Source organism: Papio anubis, chromosome 7, assembly GCF_008728515.1.
Source record: "Papio anubis isolate 15944 chromosome 7, Panubis1.0, whole genome shotgun sequence".
NCBI classification, from domain to species: Eukaryota; Metazoa; Chordata; class Mammalia; order Primates; family Cercopithecidae; genus Papio; species Papio anubis.
Genome location: NC_044982.1, coordinates 34,027,767 through 34,052,005, shown reverse-complemented (window position 1 = coordinate 34,052,005; position 24,239 = coordinate 34,027,767). Strand labels below are relative to the sequence as shown.

At 45.9% G+C, this 24,239-nt stretch overlaps 1 protein-coding gene across 3 annotated transcripts in view; it reads right to left on the bottom strand.

Moving 5' to 3' along the window:
• Window positions 1-651: 651 nt before the first annotated feature.
• The window catches only part of DPF3 (double PHD fingers 3), a 282,885-nt gene continuing 259,297 nt past the window's right edge, over window positions 652-24,239 (bottom strand). For all 3 annotated transcript variants that reach the window (XM_031668016.1, XM_031668013.1, XM_031668017.1), the window contains exons 9-12: window positions 20,738-20,850; window positions 11,633-11,714; window positions 9,547-11,099; window positions 652-1,047 (exon numbers count right to left, since the gene is read on the bottom strand). In XM_031668016.1, the coding sequence (XP_031523876.1) occupies window positions 11,029-11,099; window positions 11,633-11,714; window positions 20,738-20,850 (266 nt within the window). In that variant the 3' untranslated portion in view covers window positions 652-1,047; window positions 9,547-11,028. The remainder of the gene's footprint in view (window positions 1,048-9,546; window positions 11,100-11,632; window positions 11,715-20,737; window positions 20,851-24,239) is intronic.

The following is a 24,239-nucleotide window of genomic DNA, read 5'->3' as shown; positions in this document are numbered from 1 at the left end:
GCCGTTGCTAAGCAGACTCTGGAGACTCTAGGGGCAGATATGTCCTCTGTAATGCCTCTTGCTCCTTGCCCAGGGCAGCCAACTCACTGCCTTTATGGAAGGCAGCTGAGAGGGAAGGAGCAATGACTCAGCTGGCTTCCAGACGGGTCCTGCACCAGGGGTCTCCCTCTCCCCCCAACCGTATTCCCCCACCTCTGCTGTGAGTCATCTCTGAGTCATCAACCTCCCTTGCCCCAGAAAATCTAGGGGGCTCCCTTCAGGATGCCCGAGGATCTTCTCTGAGGGGTCTCCAGAAAATGAGCTCCTCTATTCCTGCAGCTGAAGCTCTCAGTTAAGGCCTGAAGCTATGCTGCCCGCTGTGCCCATGAAAGCTGTCACTGTGACTGTGGCTTCCCTGGTGCCATGTATGACGTGGCCGGAAGCCCATCATCAGGCAGCAAGTGAGACCTGGAATTTGTTGCTCCAGGAGTCTCCTTGCAACCATGAAAGCACTAGTGTTTCTCTGGAGCCTGATGCACATGCATGTGTGTTTCTCTCTCTCTCACACAATGCAGTCCTACTGCACACCCCAACATGAAAGGCTCTACCCCCACAGGATCTCTACATTTGCAAGTGAGGTCCTAACTATTGGTAGGGAAAATAAGAGTTTCCAAGAGTTTTAAAGGCTTTTATTTGTTTACACATTCTCTAAATTGCAGACAAAAGATTCACTACGTGGGTAGTCAACATTGCTAACCAATCACAGAACAAGATACCAACCACAGCAAGGAAGGGGTAGGGGCTTGTGACTCAGTCTTTGAGAATGTGCGAGGGTTCCATGGGATATCGAGGGGTCCCAAAGACAAAGGCTGCTCGATCCCCACGTCATTCTTCATCCCATCAGCGACAGGTCTCCCTCCCAGAACCCTGTCAGGACAGGAGAAAAGGCAGCAAGAGAGGTGGGGCGGTCCTGGCACGTGGGCCACCAGTCTTCTGAATGAAGAGCGAGTCCCGGGTCTGCTTCCAATCTGTAGGTTCTCCTGGAGACTGTCCCAATCTGGCAGCTCTCTGGGAAGTAACAGAACCGGCATGTCCCCTTAGGATGGCAGGAGATGTGGCACAGCCTCAATCTCCAACACTGAAACACAGAGAGCTTGATACGTCCCTTAGGGCAGAAACATCACAGCACTTCACGTTAGGAGTCACGAAAGAGTGGGAACCTGACACATGTGGGAAGGGCACATCCCCAGAGGACAGAGGGCCAAGGCGGCACACACACCTACAGACAGAGACCGCAACCACATCACAGTAAGGAGGAGGACAGCTAACGGGGTGGGAGGCGGGAGCTTTTTGTTTGTCTGTTGCTGTCGTTGCTTTTTAGAGAAACCAGGGTGAGCCAAATGGAGATACTGTCTCAAGACCATTACACACAACTTCCCAAATCTGTAGCCCTTTTCTGTAACCTCATGAAAGCTGTGTCAGACTCAGTCCTGGTCTGAAGTACCCAAGCAGACCAAGGCAAAAACTCATCCACAAGAGGCAATGCGGTATTGGGTTCCAAGGATCAGTGGGGAGGGCCTTCAAAGGAGCAAAAAGGGAAACCCTCTTTCATAGGCATTTCTCTCGCTGGAGCCCAACTCTCTTGGTCATTCTTTTATGACTAAGAGTCTCAGAAGGAGTTGTGGGTGTGGGGTAAAAGAGACAAGCAAGCATGTTGGAATGATGGGGATAAAATGTTGCAGTGGCTTCCCTCTCTGGTGCCCACACCTGGAAGAAGTGATCCCAGGTTTGCGTCGTATCTGCAGGTCTAGAGACATCAATGGAGGCAGTAATTGGAGATCTCAGTGCATTTCCAGGGTCCCCTTTCCCAAGGCAGTGTAAAGCAATGGAGGGGCAGTACATTCCTAAGGCTGTGAGATGCCCAGGGTCTCTATTCACCAGCTGAGAAAGGGCAATGAAGACTAAACACACCCCTTCTGCAAGTCCACACGCTCTCTGACTCAACCAGAGGGCATCCAAGGCCTGGTGGAGCCTGTGCAAGCCTGAGCTTCCTCGTGGAGCAGCGGGTGGGCAGCTCCTTCCCAGGGACCTCGTCGTCCTTCCTACCGCAGGAGCCACCTGTCAAAGCCCACCCAGAGGAATCCCAGTGTTCATAAATGGAGGTGCCCTCACCAAAGCCACTGGACCAGCCTGTCCATGAGAAGAGACACAGAGGGATTTCAGCAACGAGAAGAAAACCAATTTCTTTCGGCTTCTTAGCAGAGATGTTCCATGTCTTGGCTATCAAAGAGAGAAACTGGGCTTAAAAATTGCCCTCACCCTGAACCCACTTGGCAAGGGGGAGCAGACCTGGTTGAGGTCTAGTTCTGGCTTTTGTGAATCGACCGTGTGACACAGACAGCACAGCATCAAGGCGGGAGGGCGCCTGATCAGACTGTGTTCTCAGACTGAGAGCACACTCAAGGGCAGGCAGGAGATGGAGAATTCTCAGAGCTCAGCCGCTGGCTCTCGAGCTCCCAGGCTCATCCCTCAAGGAGCTGGGGGCCTGAAGGCTCAGGGTCCACCACTGGCTGCCTGGGGGCAGTGCTGCCAGTCTGGTGTGGAAAGGGTCCAAGTCAGAGGCCTTTGCCTCACCCCTTCCACCAGCAGGGCCATTCAAGAGAACCTTGCCCCCAGGCTTTCAAGTAGGTGAGTGGACCAAACCCCTTCATGCTTTTCAGGCTCTCACGCACTTTAAAACCAGACTCACAGCCAAGCCTTGTGTCCCTGGCTACCTCCACAGAGATCACCAGAATTCCCCTCGCTGGGAGCCATGTGCTGTCTAGGGCCCCAGAGGAGCCTTCCCTCGGGCCAGCCCCACAGAGAAGCTACAGCTCTGAGCCGACATCCACACATGGACAAATACATGCCTTCCCCCAAGCCCAGGCATTTTGCTTGAAAGCGAGCTTGGTGTGGCTTCTTCAGGGAATAACTCAAAGCTGAAATCTGGCTGTGACACATGTGGAGAAAAGGAAAGATGAAACAAATGGTTTATTCCTAATGCTGTCAACACAAACAACTGACAGTCTAAGCCAGCATGAAGCTAGGATCTGACAAGCACCTGGCCAAAGGTGAGCATGGAAGGTTTGCTGAAAAGCTCTCTGATGCTGGGTTTCATCCCTGCACACACCAGCAGTGCCAGACACGGGCATGGGGCAGCTGACCTTGCTGGGGTCTGGTGGAGTGTGCCCAATCTGTGCATGAAGCCCCCCCCCACCCCAGTAGTCCCCCTCTCTGCTTTCTCTAGCAGGGACAAGACCACTGTGGGGGTCATTTTCTGCCTCTGATCAGGCCCTACCAATTGCACCTCCCTGTCTTCCACCCCAAGAACCTGCAAGCAGCACTGGGGGCACTGGCTGCCCAACACACTCCAGCGCAGGTGCCTTCATCAGTTCACCAGTTTTAATGCTGAGGATGCTGTCATCCAAGGGCATCTAGTGCTTGGAAAAGCAGATTAAAGCAACTAGGCTGAGGTCATCTGTTTTCTTCCCCCGACCCCTCAACCTCCACAGGATGGAAATCATTGGATGCCTTCACCTGCTTGTCTTCTACTGAGGAACACGCATCCTCAGCAGAGAAACCTACATATACATCTACCTTCCGTGGTGGCGCGATGCTTGACCTATAGTCACGATTCCTTGGCAGAACTTAATTTTATAGCTGAAAAGCAACTTGAAGGCTGGGCCAGGATGTGGTTTGTTTTCCAGCCTCTACAGGACCTAGAGCATTGCCTTGCACATAGTCGATGCCCTGCCAAGGGTTTTAATTTAGCCAGTAACAGCCTGCCTTGCAATGATTCATGGCAGGCAAAAGATGGGTTCATTTTCCTTCAGAGGAAAAACCCCCAGAGTGGACAACCATGGCAGACGAGTGGGGGGCAGCTCGGATGGACTGTGTTCCCTTTCCCGGCCAGAGGAGCACAAGTGCCCCCTAAGCATCTGACCATTCATCGCAAAAGCAGGACCCATCTGCTTTCCCAAACACCATGTGGACCAGATGCACTGGTGAGCCAGGGACGCCCTGCCTACCTACCCCGCCTCTCTCCAGCCACCTGCTCCCCACCTCCTCTGCTCTGAGATAATCGTTCTATATTTTCATGCTCTCGCTCACATATCAGGCAGTGTTTCTGTCCTTTATTTTTTTCTAGTACCTAATTTAGACCTCTTCAACTACATGTTGAAAATGTGCACGGGGTATATTTTCTTTTTCCTTTACACCACTGTTGCTTCCCACTTCCCACCTCCACCCCACTCCTTAGCATCTAGCATGGCAGAGGGAAGGGAGGAAACAGTGTAGGGAAGGGAGAGGGCAGGATGAGAATCGAGGTCTCAGTGGGGAGTAGACATGGAAGGGCAAACCAAGTCCACAAAAACCACAACCCCCATTCTAGCCATAAAAGCTTTGCATCCCTTTGATAGCAGAATTGAGACTTTTCAAGTCCCCAACTATCACCAAATGTCTCTCCTGAAAAGAAGCACAGGTGAACGAAGAGAAGAGAAGGAAAGAGGTCATGGAGCCAGTGGCTTTCCAAGCACAAGGCTCCCTTTGCAACCCCTGTGGCTGTGCAGGAGCTGAGAGCCAGAGGAGCGGGACTGGAGAAGATTTCAGAAAGACGCACCTTGCCTAGCAGCCCCTGGCTCTCCCTCTTGTCCTGGAGCAACATCAAAGTTTCCCTTTAGTTCATTAAGCAGGATGTGTGTGTGTGTGCGTGTGTGTGTGTGTGTGCGCGCACACACACGCACGCATGGGCATTCCTGTTCTCATCATCAATATTCATAACATTGAAATGAATAACAGAGACACAGAGAGGCGAGCAAATGAGCAAATGGGATGCAGTGAGTGAAAATATAACCTGGGGGTCTGTAGGGTTGTGTTGCTGAGGGGATATACAGACCCCAGGGGCTCGCGGGCCTCTCCCATTTCCTACAAGGCCCACTTACCTGCCCTCCCGTCCCCACCACGGCCGTGTTTATTTGCTGGACAGGGTTGGTGCCAGCCTACAGGGCCATTTTGCTTGCTGCCTGGGCTAGAGGTCATGATGAGTAATTATATCTCTGTCCAAGAGGGCTCTGGCTGCCTGCCAGTCCTGGTTCCTGCCTTCCTCTGGCCTGCCCTGGGAAATGTCGCCATCAGCAAAATACTCCCTTCTCCTGGTGGAGCCAAAGAGGGGGAAACTGTGAAAGGTCCCTCTCTCAAGGCCACCTGCCCTGCGACCTGAAGCTGGCACTGGAGCAGAGAAAGGGAAGGAGTGGGGACAGAAGCTGGAGTCACCTCAGGACCCCCTTACAGGCAGGGCTCACTCAGAGCTCAGAGAGCCTGTTCCAGGAACCCACTCACTTCCAAATCTTTCCCCTCATGCAGGGAGTTCCCTGTTCCTTCTGGAAAACCCCCTGGTAGGGAACTGGCAAGCCCGGACCCCTCCTCTTCAGAGTTTCCTGACAGCACTTCCTTTGGGCCTCTCTTCAAGCTGCCTGGGCTGCTCACACAGAGGGGGCGCCCGCCGCACAGCCAGGCCTCCCCGGGGACAGCTGCTGAGAGGCTCCAAGGCAGCTCCCACTCACTCTGCCTGGGAGGCTGTCTGTCCTCCCACATCCCGGTGCCCAGCAGGCAGCACCCACATCTTCCTCTCCCCTCCTTCCCCCTGCCCCCCTCTCAGCTGTCCACTCACAGACCAGAGGGTCTCCAGCCTCCCTAGAAAGGGGTTCCCAACTCTCCAAGACCCTCCACCAGCTGCCCAAAGGCCCTGAACTAACCCCTGTGTCCCTTTGTTCCACACTCAGGGCTGGTGGCCGTGGCCTCTGGCAGAGAATCATAAGCAGACTCCCAAACCCTAGGAATGCTCAGAAATGGGTGCGGGAGCCCCAACCCCCAGACAGCTATGGAGCCCACCTTCTGGCCACGGACCAGTTAGACTCTACAGCAAGCTGGGGCTCAGGTAGGGAGACTCGTAGGCCTGAGGCAAATTAAAACATCTGTTCCCCACCACCACTATCCTTCCCCTTCACCTGGAATCAAAAAGCATGCTTTGGGGATGGGAGTAAGATTGCAAAAAGGGTAACACACAGCGGGGAGAGGAGGAGCTCTGTCCACTTTGCAGGGGGCAGAGGAGCAGGACTGGCCAGGCCCCCGCTTCCCTTCCCAGCTACTGGTGTCCTGGGCTTGGGGGACAGGGGCCTGGAGGCCTGACCCCTCTGGTAGCAGTGCCTGGAAATGCTTCACTCCCCAAGGCTGCAGGCATGATCCAGCCCTCCCTCACTGCCTTCTCTCTCCAGCTGGGTGAGGGGCCTGCTTTGCCCTCAGAAGCATCCCTGAAACCCCACACAATCAACAAGGGGCCTCAAGAAAGAGGGAGCTGAATTAGAGTTCAGAACTGGGCAGCGGTTTGGCCTTTTTAAAAAAATAATAATAATAGTAATCTGCTGCCCAGGATCACAAGCCTCAGGGAAAACAAAAAACAAAAAAAAAAACAGAGTTTCAATCACTGTTCACTCCCACCTGCTGCCCTCCAGCTCCTTAGCTCCAGGATTTCTGCCTGAGGACATCCAGCTCTCTGCCTTCTTCCGCCAGAGATCCTTGCCCCTCCCAAATGCCCTCCCACCCTCCCTTCCCGAGGCACCCCTGTCTCTCTTCCTCCCCAGGAATGGGAGCCTGCTAAAAGGGACACCAAGTCACCACTGCTACAAGGAGCCAGGCCTGGGACTTGCGGCATCTTCCATGGGAGTGTGAGCGTGGCTCTGGCCAGGGCCAACTTCTCCATTGGGACCCCCTGAAGAGGGGCCAGGAGGGGCAGCCGGGGAGTGAGAAAAGAAGGGGCTGCTCCTGTCCCAGCACTTCCACGACAGGCTAAAAACCAGCCTGGGGGCCAGGGATGTGGTCCTCAGGGCCCGCCCTGGGCCATGGGGCAGCACAACGCCCCCCACCTCCTCACACGCAGACCCAAAGAGGAGACTATAAGCCCCTCTTTTTGAGCCCTGAGGCCTGAGGTTGCCAGCAACCTTTCTTCAGCGGCACAAAAGAGCGCAGGTCTCCTCCACTTGCTCCCAAAGGAAAAGTAATAACAATCATCTCATTTTTCTTCCTTAAAACATCAAAACTTTTAAGCGGAGTGTTGAAAGGAAGCGGGCTGTATTCAAAGCACGAAGACAAAAATGCACCATGAGTGTGTAACCCTCCAGGGTATCATGAAACCATCACTGTGAAACCCAAACCCTCCCCCAACTTCAAAACCTGTTATCTTCCCCAGCTCTGGAGGAATCTGGCCTCCTTCCCTCCCTTCCACCCACCCACGAGCTCTTCCCTGGTTCCAGTTGGCTGGGCTCAGCCTGCCTGGGCTTCCTACCTTGCCCTGGGGCAGGGACAGGAGCAGGGGAGCTTTGGGACCTGCTGGCTCCTGCTTCAGGGGCAATAAGTCAGTGAGGGGTTCCGAAGGAAAGCCAGAATGTCAATCTCCTAGCAGGAGCCCTGTTTCTATTTCCACATAATGTTGCCTGCGCTGGATTTGCTACAGGTCCCAAAAGCAGGGTTTCAAAAATGCCTGCAGGGAACAGGATTTCCACTTCCGGGTTGAATCCGGCAGCCTCACCTCTCTGGTTTGCTGGAGCCACAATACAGAGGTCTCCCGGTGAAGCCCAGCAAAGGTCTCCTGGCTGTTCCCAGCATTTGAGCCGGGAGACAACCCCATCATTGTCCCCATTTGGTGACCTCTGCAGAAAATGACAATAGCTACCATGGAGTGGGGACCATCATCGTGCCAGACCCGTGCCAGGATCTTTACCAACGTCACCTCGAATAACTGCAAAGACCATGCTGGATAGGCCATGTTTCCCCACCTTACAGACGTGTGAAATGAGGCTCAGAGAGGTGAAGTCATTGGCTCAAGGTCAGTCAGCTAGAAAGTGGCAGTGTTCGTCAGAAAGTGAGCGTTACCCATGAACTGAAACGAATCATAGCCCTCTCTAAAAGTCACCTTTCCATTCTCAACTGCATTCATCTTATAGAAGGGAGTATCCTGAGCACCTTCATTTTAAAGTCCCCAACCCCATGTATATCCCTCACCTCCACCCCACAGCCCATGCAAGTCATGATTTCCTTGGTCACAGCTTTTGCCAGGACCCTGACCATGGGCAGCCCGGCCCTGGCAATATAAACTCCCTTTGGTCACAAGGGAGATACGAAGAAGACATCTAACATTGGCTAATGCACACAAGAAGGTGGACATGGAAAATACCTGGAGTTCTTCCCAGACAAGCATGACTCTGCAGTGCTTGTTTATGTAGCAAAACTCTCAATCTCACTCTGCAATAGTCAGGGCAAGTGTTACTATCTCCATTTTCCAGGTGGGCAAATTGAGGTTCAGGGAGGTTAGGTGACTTGCCCAGTGTCACACAGCTACTCCATGGCAGAGGCAACACAAAAACCCTGATCCTTCACAGGCATCTTGTGATTCTAGCTCAGAGAATGATTCTAGCTCATTATCTGGGGTTCAAAAAAAAAAAAAAAGAAACCAATTTAACGTTTAACAACCCTGTCCTCTTTTCAACACAGAGGTGATCAATGTGACCATGGAGACTTTTGTCTGCTTGCAGAACCCTGACAGTGCCAGCCCACAAGTTGGCTTGCTATCCCTGCTTTCCAGATGGGGAAACTGAGGCCTCCAAAGATGAAGAATGGGTTGGCCCCATTCTGCAGGGAGTAATGAAGCAGAGAGGGGAATTCCAGGGCCATCCTCATGTCACTCCAGAGCCCTGACCCTCACCACTGCAGGCAAGTTCCAGTGCCCTGCCTTGGCCTGGGAGACCCAGCTCAGGCTCAGCTTGTGTGGGCAAAGCAGACGTGGGGCTGAGATAGAACAGGGGTGCCCTATCGCCTGCACTTCTGTGGAAAACAAATTTACACATACTCCGAAGAGGACGTGTCAAGTTGTAGAGCCACAATTTGGGGTTTCAGACTTGCTTTTTAAGTTTTTAAGCTATTGTGGCATTTGGGAACATTTGGGGAATTTTTTTTCTCTAAATTTAAATTAAAATGACTCTCAAAACCAATTATTAGCCTTTGGAGACAGCCTGCTTTGAGTTTTGTGGGAAGAGAGAGAGCTGGAGTAGTCAGGAGAGAAAATGTGCCCCTCTGATGGAATGTCACCCTCCCTATCCCTCCCTGGGCCTTCAGGATTCAGACAAGCTCACCGACCAGCAGGCGGAAGGAAATTACTTATGAGGAAGACGAAAATTCCATCCGGACAGGGGCCTTTAAATGAGACCATTATGTATGTGTGTGATTCACTCTGAGGCCACAGGCCCCTGCAGGAGAGTGACCCCCATCGCTTGCCACAGATCACTCTGCAGAAGCGTGGGGGAGACCCACACTGCTTGGTTTCATGCCAGGCTGCCCTGGGTCCACTGGCCAAGAGCAATTAGCCTGGAGAGGAGCACTCCTGCTGAGGGACAGCACAAATACTGCAGCCGGGCAGAAGTGGCCCAACTAGCCCGAGTCTCCGAGAGCTTCCTCAGGAGCTTAAGAACTAAAAATAACCTGGGCCTTTGTTGTGAGCAGCCGGACCACAGAGATGGAGCTGATTTCAGAGAAGCCAAGCATGCGCGAGGGTTCCGCTCACCGAGACCTGCCCTTCGGGCAAATGATTTTTCCAGAAATATGTCAGTTATTGTGCTGCTGCTGTGATTCAAAGTCAGCCCAATCCGCTCCAGCCCTCGGGGCTATCTTCCAACACACAGAGTTCTCGGAAGCTCAGCCTCCCCACCTCTTTCTTCTAGACACATTTTTTTTGAAAACAAGAGTCCTGCACGTTTGGGGAGCTTAGGAGACAAGAGTAACCCCCGCACTGAGAGTTCTAAAATGTGGCCACCCTGGTCGTGAATGATGACCACCTCACCCTAATTATTTGTTTAGATAACAATCTTCTCCTTCCCCCATCTTAAAATTCCCAGTCAGGTCTCAGTAGACAATAGCGAACATACACTACGTGGAAAGAAGAAATTACTTAGGAAAAGGAATTCAGAGTGTGGCATCAATACTGAAGGTTTCTCAAAGCTGCAGCCCCCTGTATCCAGCATTCAGACACATGATTGAGCAGCCTTCACTCCCCTTCCTGGTTCTTGAGTCCCACCAGGGGAAGCTGAACCAGTTCTCCAGACCCAGGTGGGCTGAGAGGCAGAGGCTTGACCGTCTTCCTCTGTCCATAGGCTGTGGCTGGTCTCACCTAAAGGATGTCCCAGCTCTAAGGTCAAGGAACCAGCCTGGCCCCTTGCAAAGTCTCTCCCGATGGATAACAAGTACTGACTGGCTATGGCAGGGCCTTGGCACCATTTCCGCAATGCTTCCTCCCATGTCTCAGCGCCTCTCCCTCCCTCCCCGCCCCCATGTAGTAACTTGAGGCAGTGGATCAAGACCAGGCTGGCTGTGGATGCCACTGCTGAGGTTCTAGAAGGCAACTCTTTGTCTCCACAGACACCAAGGAACAAGAAGGGGTTGCAAGACCCCAAGTCTAGAAGTTTCCAGTGAGGCTTGCCATAAACAACAACTTCTCCACAGCCCTTTATTCCTCGGGTGAGAATTTCAGGATGAAGAGCCTAAGCTGGAGGGGGCGGGGGCTGTGCGAAGATTTCTTGGAACACAATAGATAAAAAACACCACACTACACACAAGTGATGGGTGAGTGGTCAGGAAATGGCTTCCCTTAAAATGGGAACCAACGAGAGGGCCTCGGTGCTAGGGCAAAAGTGAAAGGGGTTCCACAGGGCTAGGGCCGGCGGTGTTCTTCCGAAGTGCAACTTCCTTCCGGTAGAAACAAGGAGGTGCTGGCTGAAGTTCCGCACATATCGGGGGCGGTCAGGAGATGCCTCGCCCTCTTGATTCCATGTGTCCGTGCCCCTCTGGGACTATTTCTTTTCCTTACAGTTGGTCTGTCTGGATATGTAAGAAGAGGGCGCGTTCTGGTTTGAGCTGGGCTCTGCTTTAGCCTCTCCAGCAGCAAGTCACATTCTGTGACCTAGGGCCCTAGGCCTGGCAGCCGAAGGCTGAGGCTTTCTCTTTGAGCAGTTCCCAGCATAAGTGGCAGCTCCAGCTTCCTGCAAGAAATGAGATGGCTTTAGTAGCAGCCCCTCTGCTAACTCTGGAGCCCCACCCCAGTGCCCCTAACTTCTTGTAAACCCTGTTTCCTTTGAACTTCGGCAATGCAGAAACCAAGTCCCAGGCCTGAAAATGTGCCGGAGTCTGTGGCTCAGCAGAAAGCAGGTGCTCAGAGGAGATGGGCTCAACTCTTATCAAGACCCTCACTCCCTGGTCATGCCTCCAAACTAGTGACGCTGGGCCTGCGCTAGTTCCCCTGGAAGCTCACACTTCCCCAGCATCTCCACTGCATGTCTGGGAAAAACCTCCTCGGCCCTGAAGTTGAAATTTCAGCTGCTTGGACTGTGCCTCAGTCTCCTCATCTGTAAAATGGCAGTCGTCGTACCTACCTTGTGGGGTTGTGACGATTAAATGAGACAAGACATGGACATGTAAAGCCCTTAGCACAGGCCTGTACTATGGTGAGAGCTCAGTAAGAGCTAGTAGTAGTAGTATCTGCTGCTGTTGTTACTGTTGACCTCATCATCATTACCTTCTGGGGGCTCAGCCACCGGGGGATTTAAACAGTACATGTGATAGCCACGGTCACAGTCATCACAGAAGAGTAGCTGGTCCTGGTGGAACACAGAGCAAGCACAGAGGAGGAGAGATTCCGTTATTTGGGGCCAATGTCTGGCCCCTACTTACCCGTCAGCCTTATTTCCACATCGGCCTCACTGGATCCCCTTTCCAGGTCCCACATGGAGTCCTCACTGTCCCCTGAACGTGCCTGTGCTTTTCCCACACCTAGAGTTTCCCCCTCTACCTCCCAGCCTATATAAATCCTACACCTATTTTAGGGTTCTGCTCAACTCATACCTCCTCCAAGAAGCCTTCTGTGACTACCACCTCACATCCAAATTTAAAAGGATTCCTTATTCTTCTGAACTTCCAGAGCCAATAACTCTGCTTCCAAAGGGCAGAAAATGTCTCTATTGTCCATGACTTTATATATTTGAAGATCTTAACTGAATTCTTCTGGATTCCACTCCCTCCATCTGTGAAATGGGCAACAGCTGTACTGGGATGAACCTCAGACCTTCTTCAGGGTTTCATTAGAATGTAGAAAAATGCAAGTAGCGCCATCCCTTGGCTTCCAGAAGCTTCCTCACTGTCTGGAGGCTGGAGCCCAGGTGAGAACAGGTCCCCCCAGGATTGTGGTTAACTTCAAAGGACACAGGCCATATCTTTGCACCAATGGCTACTTCTGCCTAGAGGCTCTCCCAGACCCCTGACCCTTTCTCTGCATGTCCATTCCCTGCCTGCCCTTCAAGTACATCTTCTTCAAGCACTTCTTTTCCACAAAGACTTTGCTAATCTACCTCAACTGGAAGTTCTCTCTTCCCTCCTGCAGAGCCCCGTGGTACTTTCCCTTTCTGTGACATTTAAATGCATTTTCCTTTATGTTACATGCCTGGCATGTGGTAGACATCTAATCACGCTTGTTTTCTTGGTCGGGCACTGTGGCTCATGCCTGTAATCCCAGCACTTAGGGAGGCCAAGGTGGGTGGTTCACTTGAGGTCAGAAGTTCAAGACCAGCCTGGCCAACATGGTGAAACCCCATCTCTACTAAAAATACAAAAATCAGCTGGGCATGGTGGCGTGCATCTGTAATCCCAGCTACTCAGGAGGCTGAGGCAGGAGAATCTCTTGAACCCGGGAGGTAGAAGTTGCAGTGAGCCAAGACTGCACCACTGCACTCCAGCCTAGGCAACTGAGTGAGACTCTGTCTCAAAAAAAAAGAAAAAAAAAAAAAGACATCTACATGTTTGTTTTCTTGAATAATTAATTTGGAACATGCCTCTTTTTTCCACCCTTTATCCTCTTTATGGACTATAAGGCCCTTGGGGGAAAATCTTGTTTTCTTCATCACTGCATCCACTGTAGTGACTTCCTTGCATACAGGAGCTACTCAGAAACTTTTTGTGATCTGGCCCCACCCCCTAGTTTCAGCCCTGTTCTATTTGGTGATTTTTGAAACTGTTTGGATGGCTTATAAGACTTTTTCAACATAAAGTTTTGTATCAAATCTCACCTTGGCTCCCACCAGTGCAGAAATCCTGGATAAAATTAGATATAGCAGTTGGAATCCCCAGGGAGCCAGCAAGGAGGGCTTTTTTTGTCATGCTAAAATCCATCAGTGGGGCAACAGGAGAGCTTTTGAAGAGTTAGCAACAGGGCAGTGATATGATCAGATTGCAGTTTAGACAGATCTTACTAGCTGCTATGTAAGAGTAGATACCCAGTGGGAGAGAGGTTCATTCAAGAGGCCAGGGGACCAGTTAGGAAGCTGCTATAGCTATCCAGATGCGTGATGATTGTGGCCTGAATTACGACTGTGGCATGGAGAAAGAAATGGGTCTTGCTCCCATTTAAGCATCATTGATTAGATGGGGAGAGTGATAGGGAAGAAGCCAAGGATGCCCTCTGGGTTGTGGCTTGGTCAGCAAGCCTGATGATACAGTCACCCATTGGGACATGGGAGGAAGAGCAGACTCATGGGAGGGAGAGGGCAACCTCAGCTATAGACGTGTTCTACAGATAGGGATGACCTGGAGGCTGTTGAAGAGAGCAGGAGAGAAGTCTGGGTGTGAGATATGGATTTGGGAGTCATTGTAACTAGATGGCAAATGAAGGTCCTAGGAGAGGAAGCCTGGAATGTGTGAAAGCAAATGTCTTTGAACTTGTCTTCATGGAGGAGTGTCCATGAACCCCTTGAAATGATACATACAATTTTGTACATAGGTAGAAAGTACATGTTTCCATGGAAAGAGTAAATTCATAGCTTTCATTGAATTACCTGAAAGATCAAGGATCCAAAAGAATTTACTGAAAAGAAGGTCAAGAATAGACACTTGGGGTACTCCAACTTTACAGGGTCGGCAGAGAAAAAAAGACTGAGAAGGAACAGTCAGAGAGGTAGGATGAAGACGAGCACACTATGGTTTACGCCAAAAAAGTTACATCATTATTGTAGAACCAGAATAAGCTACAGGACAATTTGATTTAGGGATAATAGGATAATACAAGGAGAAACAAGTTAGGATGGGGACAGAAAACAGACAGGACTTGTCCGAAACAGTGTTATTAATGCCTTAAAAATAGCAATAACCCCTACTATAGCAGTTACATAGGAAATACAAATAGGTAGAATATCCTGGATTACAATTTCCCAAAGGAAAACTGGGCACCTGAGAGTTTAAGTGCATTTTGCATGGGTTGACCATTGTCTAGAACCATATTCTCTTCTCTTCCACCACCAAGAACCCCCAGTTCATGCTAACTCTCATGACAAACACAATTTTAGTACCTCTCACTACCAACTATCCAGGAACCAATTGGTGGCATAACCACACAGAGAGAAACTATTCCAAATGACTATAAAACAATTAATCTGACAATACATCCTTAGTAGGACATAACTTAAGGTCATAAATAAATGCAAATATGCATATATATGGGTGTGTGTGTAATGTTCAGCAATTATATTATTGGTTTAAATATTGGAATCAATATTCTGAGACCGCTTTATGTGCGTCAAATGAGTAATTATGTTGGTATCATTGAAAAGCAAGATTTTGTAACATGGTTGAAAGAAAATAGAAATGTAGGCCAATGAAGTTAAGTCAAAACTCAATAGTTGGTTCTAAGTATGAACTGGATGCATCAGTATAAATTCATGGTGTAGTTTATCTTTAAAACAAGCAAAAAATATTTTCTACCTCTGTCCACAGAAAGTGTGCCAAAACAATGACTAACAGCAAAATTAGCACCTCTAGCACCCACATTATGTTCTCCAAAGACCATTGCCCACTAAAAGGAACTAGGAGTCCCGGGAGAAATAGGTGATTCCAGGTCTGGAGCATAAAATGTATAAATATATTTAGATATTACAAAGTAAGAAAGCTATCAAATACTATTAGAAGTATGTCAAAAGGACTCAGGATCCTACCTGAATATGCTACCACTGGTCAAAGATGGGACAATTTTACCTATAATGGATTACAACAAATAAAATATGTTTAAAATCTTCAGTTCATAAACATATTTTTTAAAACCTTAGTCACCTTCAGAAGATGCTAGAGAAACATCACACTGTGTTTTTATTTATTTATTTGAAATAATTTTAAACTTAGACAAAAGTACAGAAATTGTGCTGAGAATTGTACTCAGTGTACCCTAATATTAGCATCTTATATTACTATAGCAGAATTATGAAAATCAGAAAATTATCATTGGTGTAATACTATTAACTAATCTATAGACTTTATTTGAATTTCTCCAGTTTTCCCACCTATGTCTCTTTTTGTTTGTTTGTTTGTTTTGAGACAGTCTCACTCTGTTGCCCAAGCTGGAGTACAGTAGCGTGATCTCGGCTCACTGCAGCCTCCGTCTTCCAGGCTCAAGCAATTCTCCTTCCTCAGCCTCCTGAGTAGCTGGGATTACAGGCATGTGCCACCATGCCTGTCTAATTTTTGTATTTTTAGTAGAGACAGGGTTTCCCCATGTTGGCCAGGCTGTTCTCAAACTCCTGACCTCAGGTAATCCACCCACCTCAGCCTCCCAAAGTGCTAGGATTACAGACATGAGCCACCATGCCCAGCCCCCCACCTATGTCTCTTTCCCCAGGATCCAATCCAAGATCCCTCATTGCATTTAATTGTTGTGTTTTCTTAGTATCCTTCAATCTGTGACAGTTCCTCAGTTTCTTTGTCTTTCATGAGCCTGACACTTTCAAAAAGTCCAAGCCAGTGATTTTGTAAATGTCACTCAATTTCAGTTGGATCTTTTCTCATGAGAAGATCCACATATGCATTTTTGAGCAAGAATACCACTAAAGTACTGTTGCACCCTTCTCGGCGCATCGTATCAGGGGTAATTGAGGCCAGTATGTCTTATTACTTGTAATGTTATCTGTGATTATATAGTTAAGGTAGTGTCTGCTGTTTATTTTCCACTGTAAAGTTACTGCTTTTTTATACTAATAAGTAATCTTGTTGGAGAGATACTTGGAGATTATCTCCTCAACAAGAGAAATAGGATATTTGAGATTATGCAAATATCCTATTTCTCATCATACTTTTGCCCACTAATTTTAGCATCAATTGACAGTTCTCACATAACTGTGAAGTGTTCCCAATGATTATTTCCCCTTTCCCACTACATTTATTCACTGGAATTCTGCTCTAAGGAAGAGCTTACCCTCTCCTCTGTTTACTTATTTATTCAATTTTTACATTAGTATAGATATTTATTTTTTTCTTTAGGTTATAACCTAATAATATCATTTTTTTAAGCTAAAGTTTTCCTAGATTTGGCCATTAAGGGTTCCTTCAAGTTGCTTCCTGTGTCCTCTAGACACATGAAAATACCCTTTCATTTTTTAAACACTTCCTTATTTTCTGACACCACATAATATTCCAGGCTCATCTGGCATATTTTACATCCCAGCCCTGGAATCAGCCATTTCTCTAAGGATCCATGGTTCTTTTTATGAGAGAATGGTGTTTAGAAACCAATTTCTTGATGCCATGTGTCTTCATTGCTTCTGTGTTGTCATTGCTTCTAGGCCCTCCCAGCCAACACAGGTAGGAAATAAATGTGTGTGTAGGTACACATGCATACATCTCTACTTATTTCTGTCTATTAATATGTGTGTACACATATGGCTAGATATAGATATAATATGTATAAACTATATGTAATACATTGTATATAAAATCATGAGTTCATAGCGATACTCACTATTCCAAACCAATGCCTTCAATCTAGCCTTCCCCCCTTTATTTAGTTATTCTTTTTCTGACTTTGAGAAACTAGACTCTCATTAGTCACAATACACAGTTATTAGTTCAAATCTAGCATATGTAGTTTCAGAATTACTAATTCATATACCTATGAAAATAAATTAACTAGAGTACAGTATTTGTGGTACAGTTATTTCTGCCCTTAGCTTTACAACACACAGTCAAAATACTGTTTTCCAAAGTTACTTAGGTTATTCTTTTCTTCCTCACTCTTCATAACTCTATGGTTACATTACCTATTTATGTTAGAGTTAGGTTTATTTGTTACGGTTTTTATTCCATTTTAGTTTTTCCCTACATCTTGGTTGATTTTAAGTATTTATCTATTTGGGAGGTATGTGAAACCTTACGATGGTTGTAAGAGTCAAAGCTACACAAGAAAGTATTCTCTAAAAAGTGTTGTTCCTCCCTTATCCCTACTGCCCCCATTTTCATATTCCCATTTTTCCCTACCCCATTCTTCCAGACCCGTGTAGATAACCAATCTCATTAGCATCCTGTTTATTCTTCCTATATTTGTTTTACACAAGTGAGCAAATGCATGTAGGTTTTCTTATGTGTCTTTTTTCTTACAATAAGGTCAGCATACTATAGATATTCTATTTTACTTTGCTTTATTACTTAACAATATATCCTGGAAATGACTCCACATCAATTCATAGACATCTGCCTTATTCTATTTTACAGCTACATAGTACTCCACTGTATGGCTGTGCCATTGTTTATTCAACAACTACTCTTCTATATATGGGTATTTAGGTTGTTTCCAATATTCTGTAATAATGAACAATGCTACCACAAATAACTTTATGCATATGTATTTCCATCATGTTGGGGGTATATCTTCAAGGTAGATTCCTATAGGTGAGAATGCTTAGTCAAAAGTTAAGTGCATGTTAGCTCTGTTAGGTATTGTCAAATTTCCTTCCACAGGGTTATACTAATTCGTATTCCCACCAACAATGTATGAAGGCACCATTTTTCCCATAGCTTCATCAACAGAATATATTGTCATACTTTTCAACTTTTGCCCATCTGATAGGTAAGAAATGATATCTCAGCCTTAAGTTTCTTTGTGAGTGCATTTGAACTTTTTTTTGCATCTTTAAGGGTCATTTTTATATCTTTTGTGGATTGTCTTTCATGCATTTTTCTCATTTCCTATCAGGTTTCTGGTCCTTTGTCTTCAATTTTTAACACTTCTTTTTATATAGGGAATTAGCCCTTAAACTGTGGTACATGCTGCCAAAATTGCCTCCCAGTTTGTCAGTTGTCTTTTGACTTTATCATGTTTTTGACTATGCAAAATTTTTATGTAGGCAAATGTACCAACATTTTATTTAATTGCTTCTGGATTTTGAGTCACAGTCTGAAAACCTTTTCCTGTATTTAGATTAAAGAGGAATTTATTTGTGCTTTCTTCTAGTACTAGCGTGGTTTTACTTTGTACATTTAGATCCCCAATGTATCTGGTGATTGTTTTTATGTATGGCATAAGATATAAATCTAATTTTGTGTTTTCTCAAATGGCTACCCCGTTGTTCCAGCACCATTCATTTAAAAGTCTGTCTCTGACCCAGTAATTTTAGATGTGACCTTTACCCTATACTGTATTTCCATATGTAGTTGGATCTATTTATGGGCTTTCTATTCTATCCCAACTGGTCTATTTGTCTCTTCATGCATCAGTACCACATTGTTTTATCTATAGAGGCTTTACAGTATGTTTTAATATCTGGTAGGGCTAGTTTCCATCATAGTTTGTTTATCAGTATTTTCTTGGCTATTTTTGCATGTTTGTTTCTTCATATGAACTTAAGTATCGATTTGTCTAACTCTATAAAAAAGTTCATTGATATTTTTATTGGACTTCAAATAAATTTATAAATTAACTCAGGAAAACTGACATCTTTATGATGTCAAGTCATTCTACCCAAGATCATAAGATGCCCTTCCATTTGTTCTTTGTGTCTTTTCAAAAGTGTTTAAAAGTTTTCTTTATATAGGTTTTGCACATCTGTTGTTAAATATATCCCTTAATATTTCTTCTTTGCTGCCATTAGAAATGGAATTATGTTCTCTAACTGGTTATTGTTCATATGTGAGAAGGTTATTAATTATTGTGTGTTAGTTTTATAATCTGTTACCTTTTATGTTTGAGTTAGCTTATCATTGATTCTCTAAGGTTTTCCAGATATACTATCATGTAATATAAAAATAGAGTTTTATTACTTTGTTATCCATTCCTACATCTCTAATTAAATTCTCCTGTCCAATTGCATTAGCTAATGTCTCCAGAATAGTATCGAATCCTAGTTATAGAGATAGTGAGCACCCTCCCCTGGTTCCTAATCTTAGTGGAATTGTGCCTAGTGTTTTCCTCATTAAATAAGATACTGGCTTTAGTTCTAAGGTACAAATACTTTATTATCTTAAGAAGATATCCCACAATTACTATATTTTAATTTTTTTAATCATAAATAGATATTTTAACCACACTGTTTTTTTAAAACTGACAAAGGGAAAGAACCAAGCATTTTTCCTGCCATTTCTATATGATCTACACCTGAAGGTAACCAAATGAAAGACTAGGCAAGTTTCTCTTCCTGGAATTACTCCAACCATTAACCAAAAAAGAAATTATCCAATAAGAATATCACTATTTTGCAACCCCTAACAGAATAGTTAATCTAGTCAAAGGTCATCAATAGATGCTACCTTTACAAAAAGAGAAACATCAGGCATTAGATACCTCCTGATGAAAGTATACACCACCATCTCTGAAGTAGTCTTGCCAAAAGAGAGAGAGAGACAGATAGATGGAGACACAGTTGATGAGAGGACAGAGAGAGAGATAAAGACAGACACAGACAGAGAGGCAGAAATGCAACCTGAATCAAGCCTCTAACCCTAACTAACAATTGACAAGAAATTCAAGAGACAGAGGAAAATGTCAAACAGCACAGGGATACACTCAGTCAAATACAGTCATGAGAACTTGAACAAATGATCTGATTTCTTCAACAAAGAATTTAAGGGAGGAATAAAGAGAATAAGATGGAGGGAAAAGTCTATGTGTTATTTAAAGAAGTTATATATATGTTTATATGCACCTACAAATATTTAAATAAACTTCGGAGACATATCAACTAATTGCAATGTATGGGCTTTATTTGAATCCCAATTCAAATAAACAGGCTGTAATAGAAACATTTATGAGACGATTGAGGAAATAGAACTGTTGACTGGATGTTTGATTATGCTAAGGAATTATTGATTTTTTAGCTATGTTAATATTTTGGTTATTTAGGTATAAAAGTAAGTCCTTACCCTTTTGAGATACATATGAAATAGTTACAGGTAAAACGATATTATGACCGAGACTGTGGAGAGGGAGGTCATGGTATTTATGAAACAAGGTTGGATGTGTACTGATCTTTGTCAAAGCTGGTGATGGGCGTACATCAATTCCATTAATCTCTCTGCTTTTGTATATGTTTGAAATTGCCCATAATAAAAAGTGTTCTTGAAAATTTTGCACTTATTATATTTAATATTTAGACCAAATGAGATCATATACTGTGGAATGTGGTGGAAACAGTCAAATACATCCCTGCCATAAGCAGTGTTCCCCACTGCCAGTCTCTGAGCCCTCAGTTGCTAATGGCCAGGTTGCTCCCAAGTGCCAGGGTAACAGGCCCCAGGTCAAGAGTCCTTCCTTCCTCTTCACCCCTCAAAGAACCCCAGCTCTGTGGATTTCTCCCTCCCACAGGGAAAGCCCCAAACTCACATCATTCTCTGAGGTCCCACAGAGGATACAGGATTTGCACTCTATGCACTGCCACTTGTAGGTCTTGACAGCCTCAGTCATGTTCAGGGTGAACTGCAGGCAGGTTGGGTGACCTGGAGGAAGCCAGAAACAGCAGAGTTAGGGCCAAAGTCTGAACTGCCACCCCTCAACACCACTAACTGGAAACACATCGATGCCCAGTGTGCAAGCAGGGCAGCCATTGCACTGGACAGAAAAGACACAGTGGGGATGAGCAAGACATCTCAAGCCCTTCCAGCCTAGCCAAAGAGGCCTCAGACGAATCAGCTACACACGTAACTATCAACTACAATTGTATAATTAATGCCATGAAGGAAAATCATAATTGGCCGTAAAAACAAACAATAGAAAAACCTAACCTGGACTGAGATGTCAAGGAAACCTTCCCTGAGAAAGATCTTTAAGCTGATATGTGTTGGATGAGAAGTTAGCTAGGTGGGAAGAGGATGATTCCCAGTAAGGGGAACAGCATGGGTGGAGGCTTTGAGCAGTGAAGCAGCTTAGCAAATTACAAGGAAGAGAAAGGCCAGTGAGCAGAGGCTTGGTGAGCAAAAGGAAAGGGGTAAGAGGTGGCTGCAGAGGTAGCTGGAGGCAGATTACAGGTATCTGCAGCCCTTATTTAAGAATCTGGGGCTTTTAAGTCATTAAAGGCTGTTAAGCAAGGCGTGAGTGGATCACATTTTGTTTTTAAAGGAGCATTCTTTAGTGTGAGGGCTATTGGGATGAAGTGGTTCTATATCTTGATTGTAGTGATGGTTACATATGTGATAAGATTGCATAGAACTATACATACACATACACATATGTATGTGTGCATGTAAAACCAATCACATCTGAATAAAGTCTATGATTACATTAATGTCAATTGCCTGGTTTTGATATTGTGCTATAATTATGTAAGATGTTGCCCTTGGAGAACACTGAATGAAGAGCTCAAGGACCATTCTGTAATATATTTTGTAACTTCCTATGAAGCTATAATTATGTTAAAATAAATAGTTGAAAATAAGGAAAACAAATAAAAATTTAAATTATCAAAAATAAAGGAAGGTGGAAGACAGGGAAAAAAAGGAGAGAGAGGAAGGAGGGAAGGAAGGAAGAAAAGGAAAGAAGGAAGGAAGGAAAGAAGGAAGGAAGGAAGGAAAGAAAGAGGGAAGGAAGGGAAGGGAAGGGAAAGGAAAGGAAGGGAAGGGGAAGGGAATGAATGGAAGGGATGAAAGGGACGGAAGGCACAGAAGGGAAGGAAAGGAAAGAAGGGAAGGAAGGGAAGGAGGGAAGGCGGGAAGGAGGGAGGGAGGGGAAGGGGAGGAGAGGGGAAGGGGATGGGAAGGAGAGAGGAAGGGGAGGGGAGGGCAAGGGGAGAGGAGAAGGAATGGGAAAGGGAAGGGGGAAGGGGAGGGGAGAGGAAGGGAGGAAGGAAGGATGAAGGTGCTGCTCTCTAAGGAAAGAATTGTTGAGGGGTGGGAGGGTACAGGAATGTAAGAATTGTTGCCAGGAAACTAGTTAGGAGGCTAATGCAGCTACCAGGAGAGATACAAGAATGATTCAACTAAGGTGGAAATTTGAGAAATGTTAAAGAAATACTTGACAGGACTTGACTATTGTTTGAATGTTGGGAATATGGGAAAGTGATGAGAAATATTCCCAAGTTTCTGACCCAAGAAACTAGGTAGATTGTAGAATACAGTGAAACTTAGATGAGGAAGACTGTAGAAGGATTGCAGGGACCACATAGAAGAAGAGGATTCCTTCTGTGTTAAGCATGCTAAAACTGAGACTATGGGACTTCTGGTGGAAATGTTGAGTGGATAGTTGAATGTATAGGTTGAAATTCAGAAGTTTCTGCTAAATAGGTGATAAGTGAAACCATGAGAATTAATGAAATTATCTAGGGAAAAGGGGATGAGCAAGTATCTAGGGGAAGAAACGAAGAGGAGAGAAGAAAGGAGAATAGAGAAAAGGGTCTATGACTGAGCTTGGAGGAGCTCAAGTCCTCCAAGATCAAAAGAAAGAACCAGCAAAGGAAAGAGAGAAGCATGGCAAGAGGTAAGAAGCAAATTGGGTGAGTATGGGGTCACAGTAACCAAAAGAAGAGGTTTCAAGAAGGAGAAGGCGGTCAGCTGTGTTTACTGCCACAGGTTCTCTAGTTTGTCGTTGCTCAATAAAGAGCCCGAGTGAGGAAATGTTGACAGATCAGGGCAAAAGCTACCCTACTAACAATAACACCCTTCAGTCATGCCATCTCCCCGAGGAAGGAAAGTCAGCACATTCCAGAGCATGACAGAACTCAGCAGCCAACTGTGCATCTGAGCTGTCTCTGTGAGGAGGGGCCGGAGGTGGTGTGTGCTGCAAGCATTTAGCGACATTCCACCAATATTTACCGAAAGCCCGCTCTGTGTCTAAGTTCTCTAAGACTCCTGTGCTGAGCTATGAAGACATTTTCTGGGATAGCTTTGGACGATGGATGGTAGCAAGTGGGTTTGGGAAATGCCTGTTGGAAGTTTCTGAAACAATCTCATGGTGTTCTCTGTGTTCCCATCTTGAGAAAGTCATCAGCCTCCTGAAGATCTTCAAACCCGAAGGAAGGGAGCTAAGCTCACGCAGCCTCAAGCCCCCGATAAAATGCAGGACTAAGACGGGCCTCAGCGGTGGCTGCAGAACTCCTTCCCTCCACACTCAGGACATCACTCCAGCGCAAGAGGAAAGTAGGGGAGGGAAATACTATTGTAATTTCTCAGCCAGAGAGGGTGAGACACAAAAAGTTAAGTCATCAGCAGGTGCAAAAACTGTGCCCAGAACCAAATCCTCCTGTCTGGACCACAATAACAGATTTGCTCCTGTGCCTTTCTCCAAAAACTGCAGAAATCATTTGCCAGATAAAACTGCAAGAATGAGACTTCTTACCTGCTACAAAAATTACTTCAACAATACACACTGTTAGACAAAAGGAAGTGTCTAAGGAAAGTAATAACAGCTCGTTTCTAAGGTTCACTGATAGAACTCCTTACTTTTGCCCAGAACTAATTCCTAAACACCTTGAAAGTAAAAGAATAACAAATACAGTCTTTCCAATTCAAAGGTGAAAGAAAAAAAGCGGCACATGGCTATAAGGTAATTTATAATACTTACGGTCACTCGATACTTGAGGATTCCTATCTTTATCTCTTATGTAAAGTTAACCCTCATTCTCTAGGGTATTAGGCTGGCGCAAAAGTAATTGCAGTTGTTTTTAATGGAAACAACAGCAATTACTTTTAATACTTGCTTGGAAATCCAGATTTTTCATATCCCCAGTTTTCTTTAAAGCAAGAAATACCCGTATTGCTGTTTAAATAGCCCAGTGTAGTGGAGGGAAGACAACCCTTCCTAGGCCCCCCTGGGTGCCATGATTCAACAGAGCATTTATAAGATTCCAATTACCAAAATGAATTTAGAAAATGGTGCAGTGTGCATGATTCAGCCC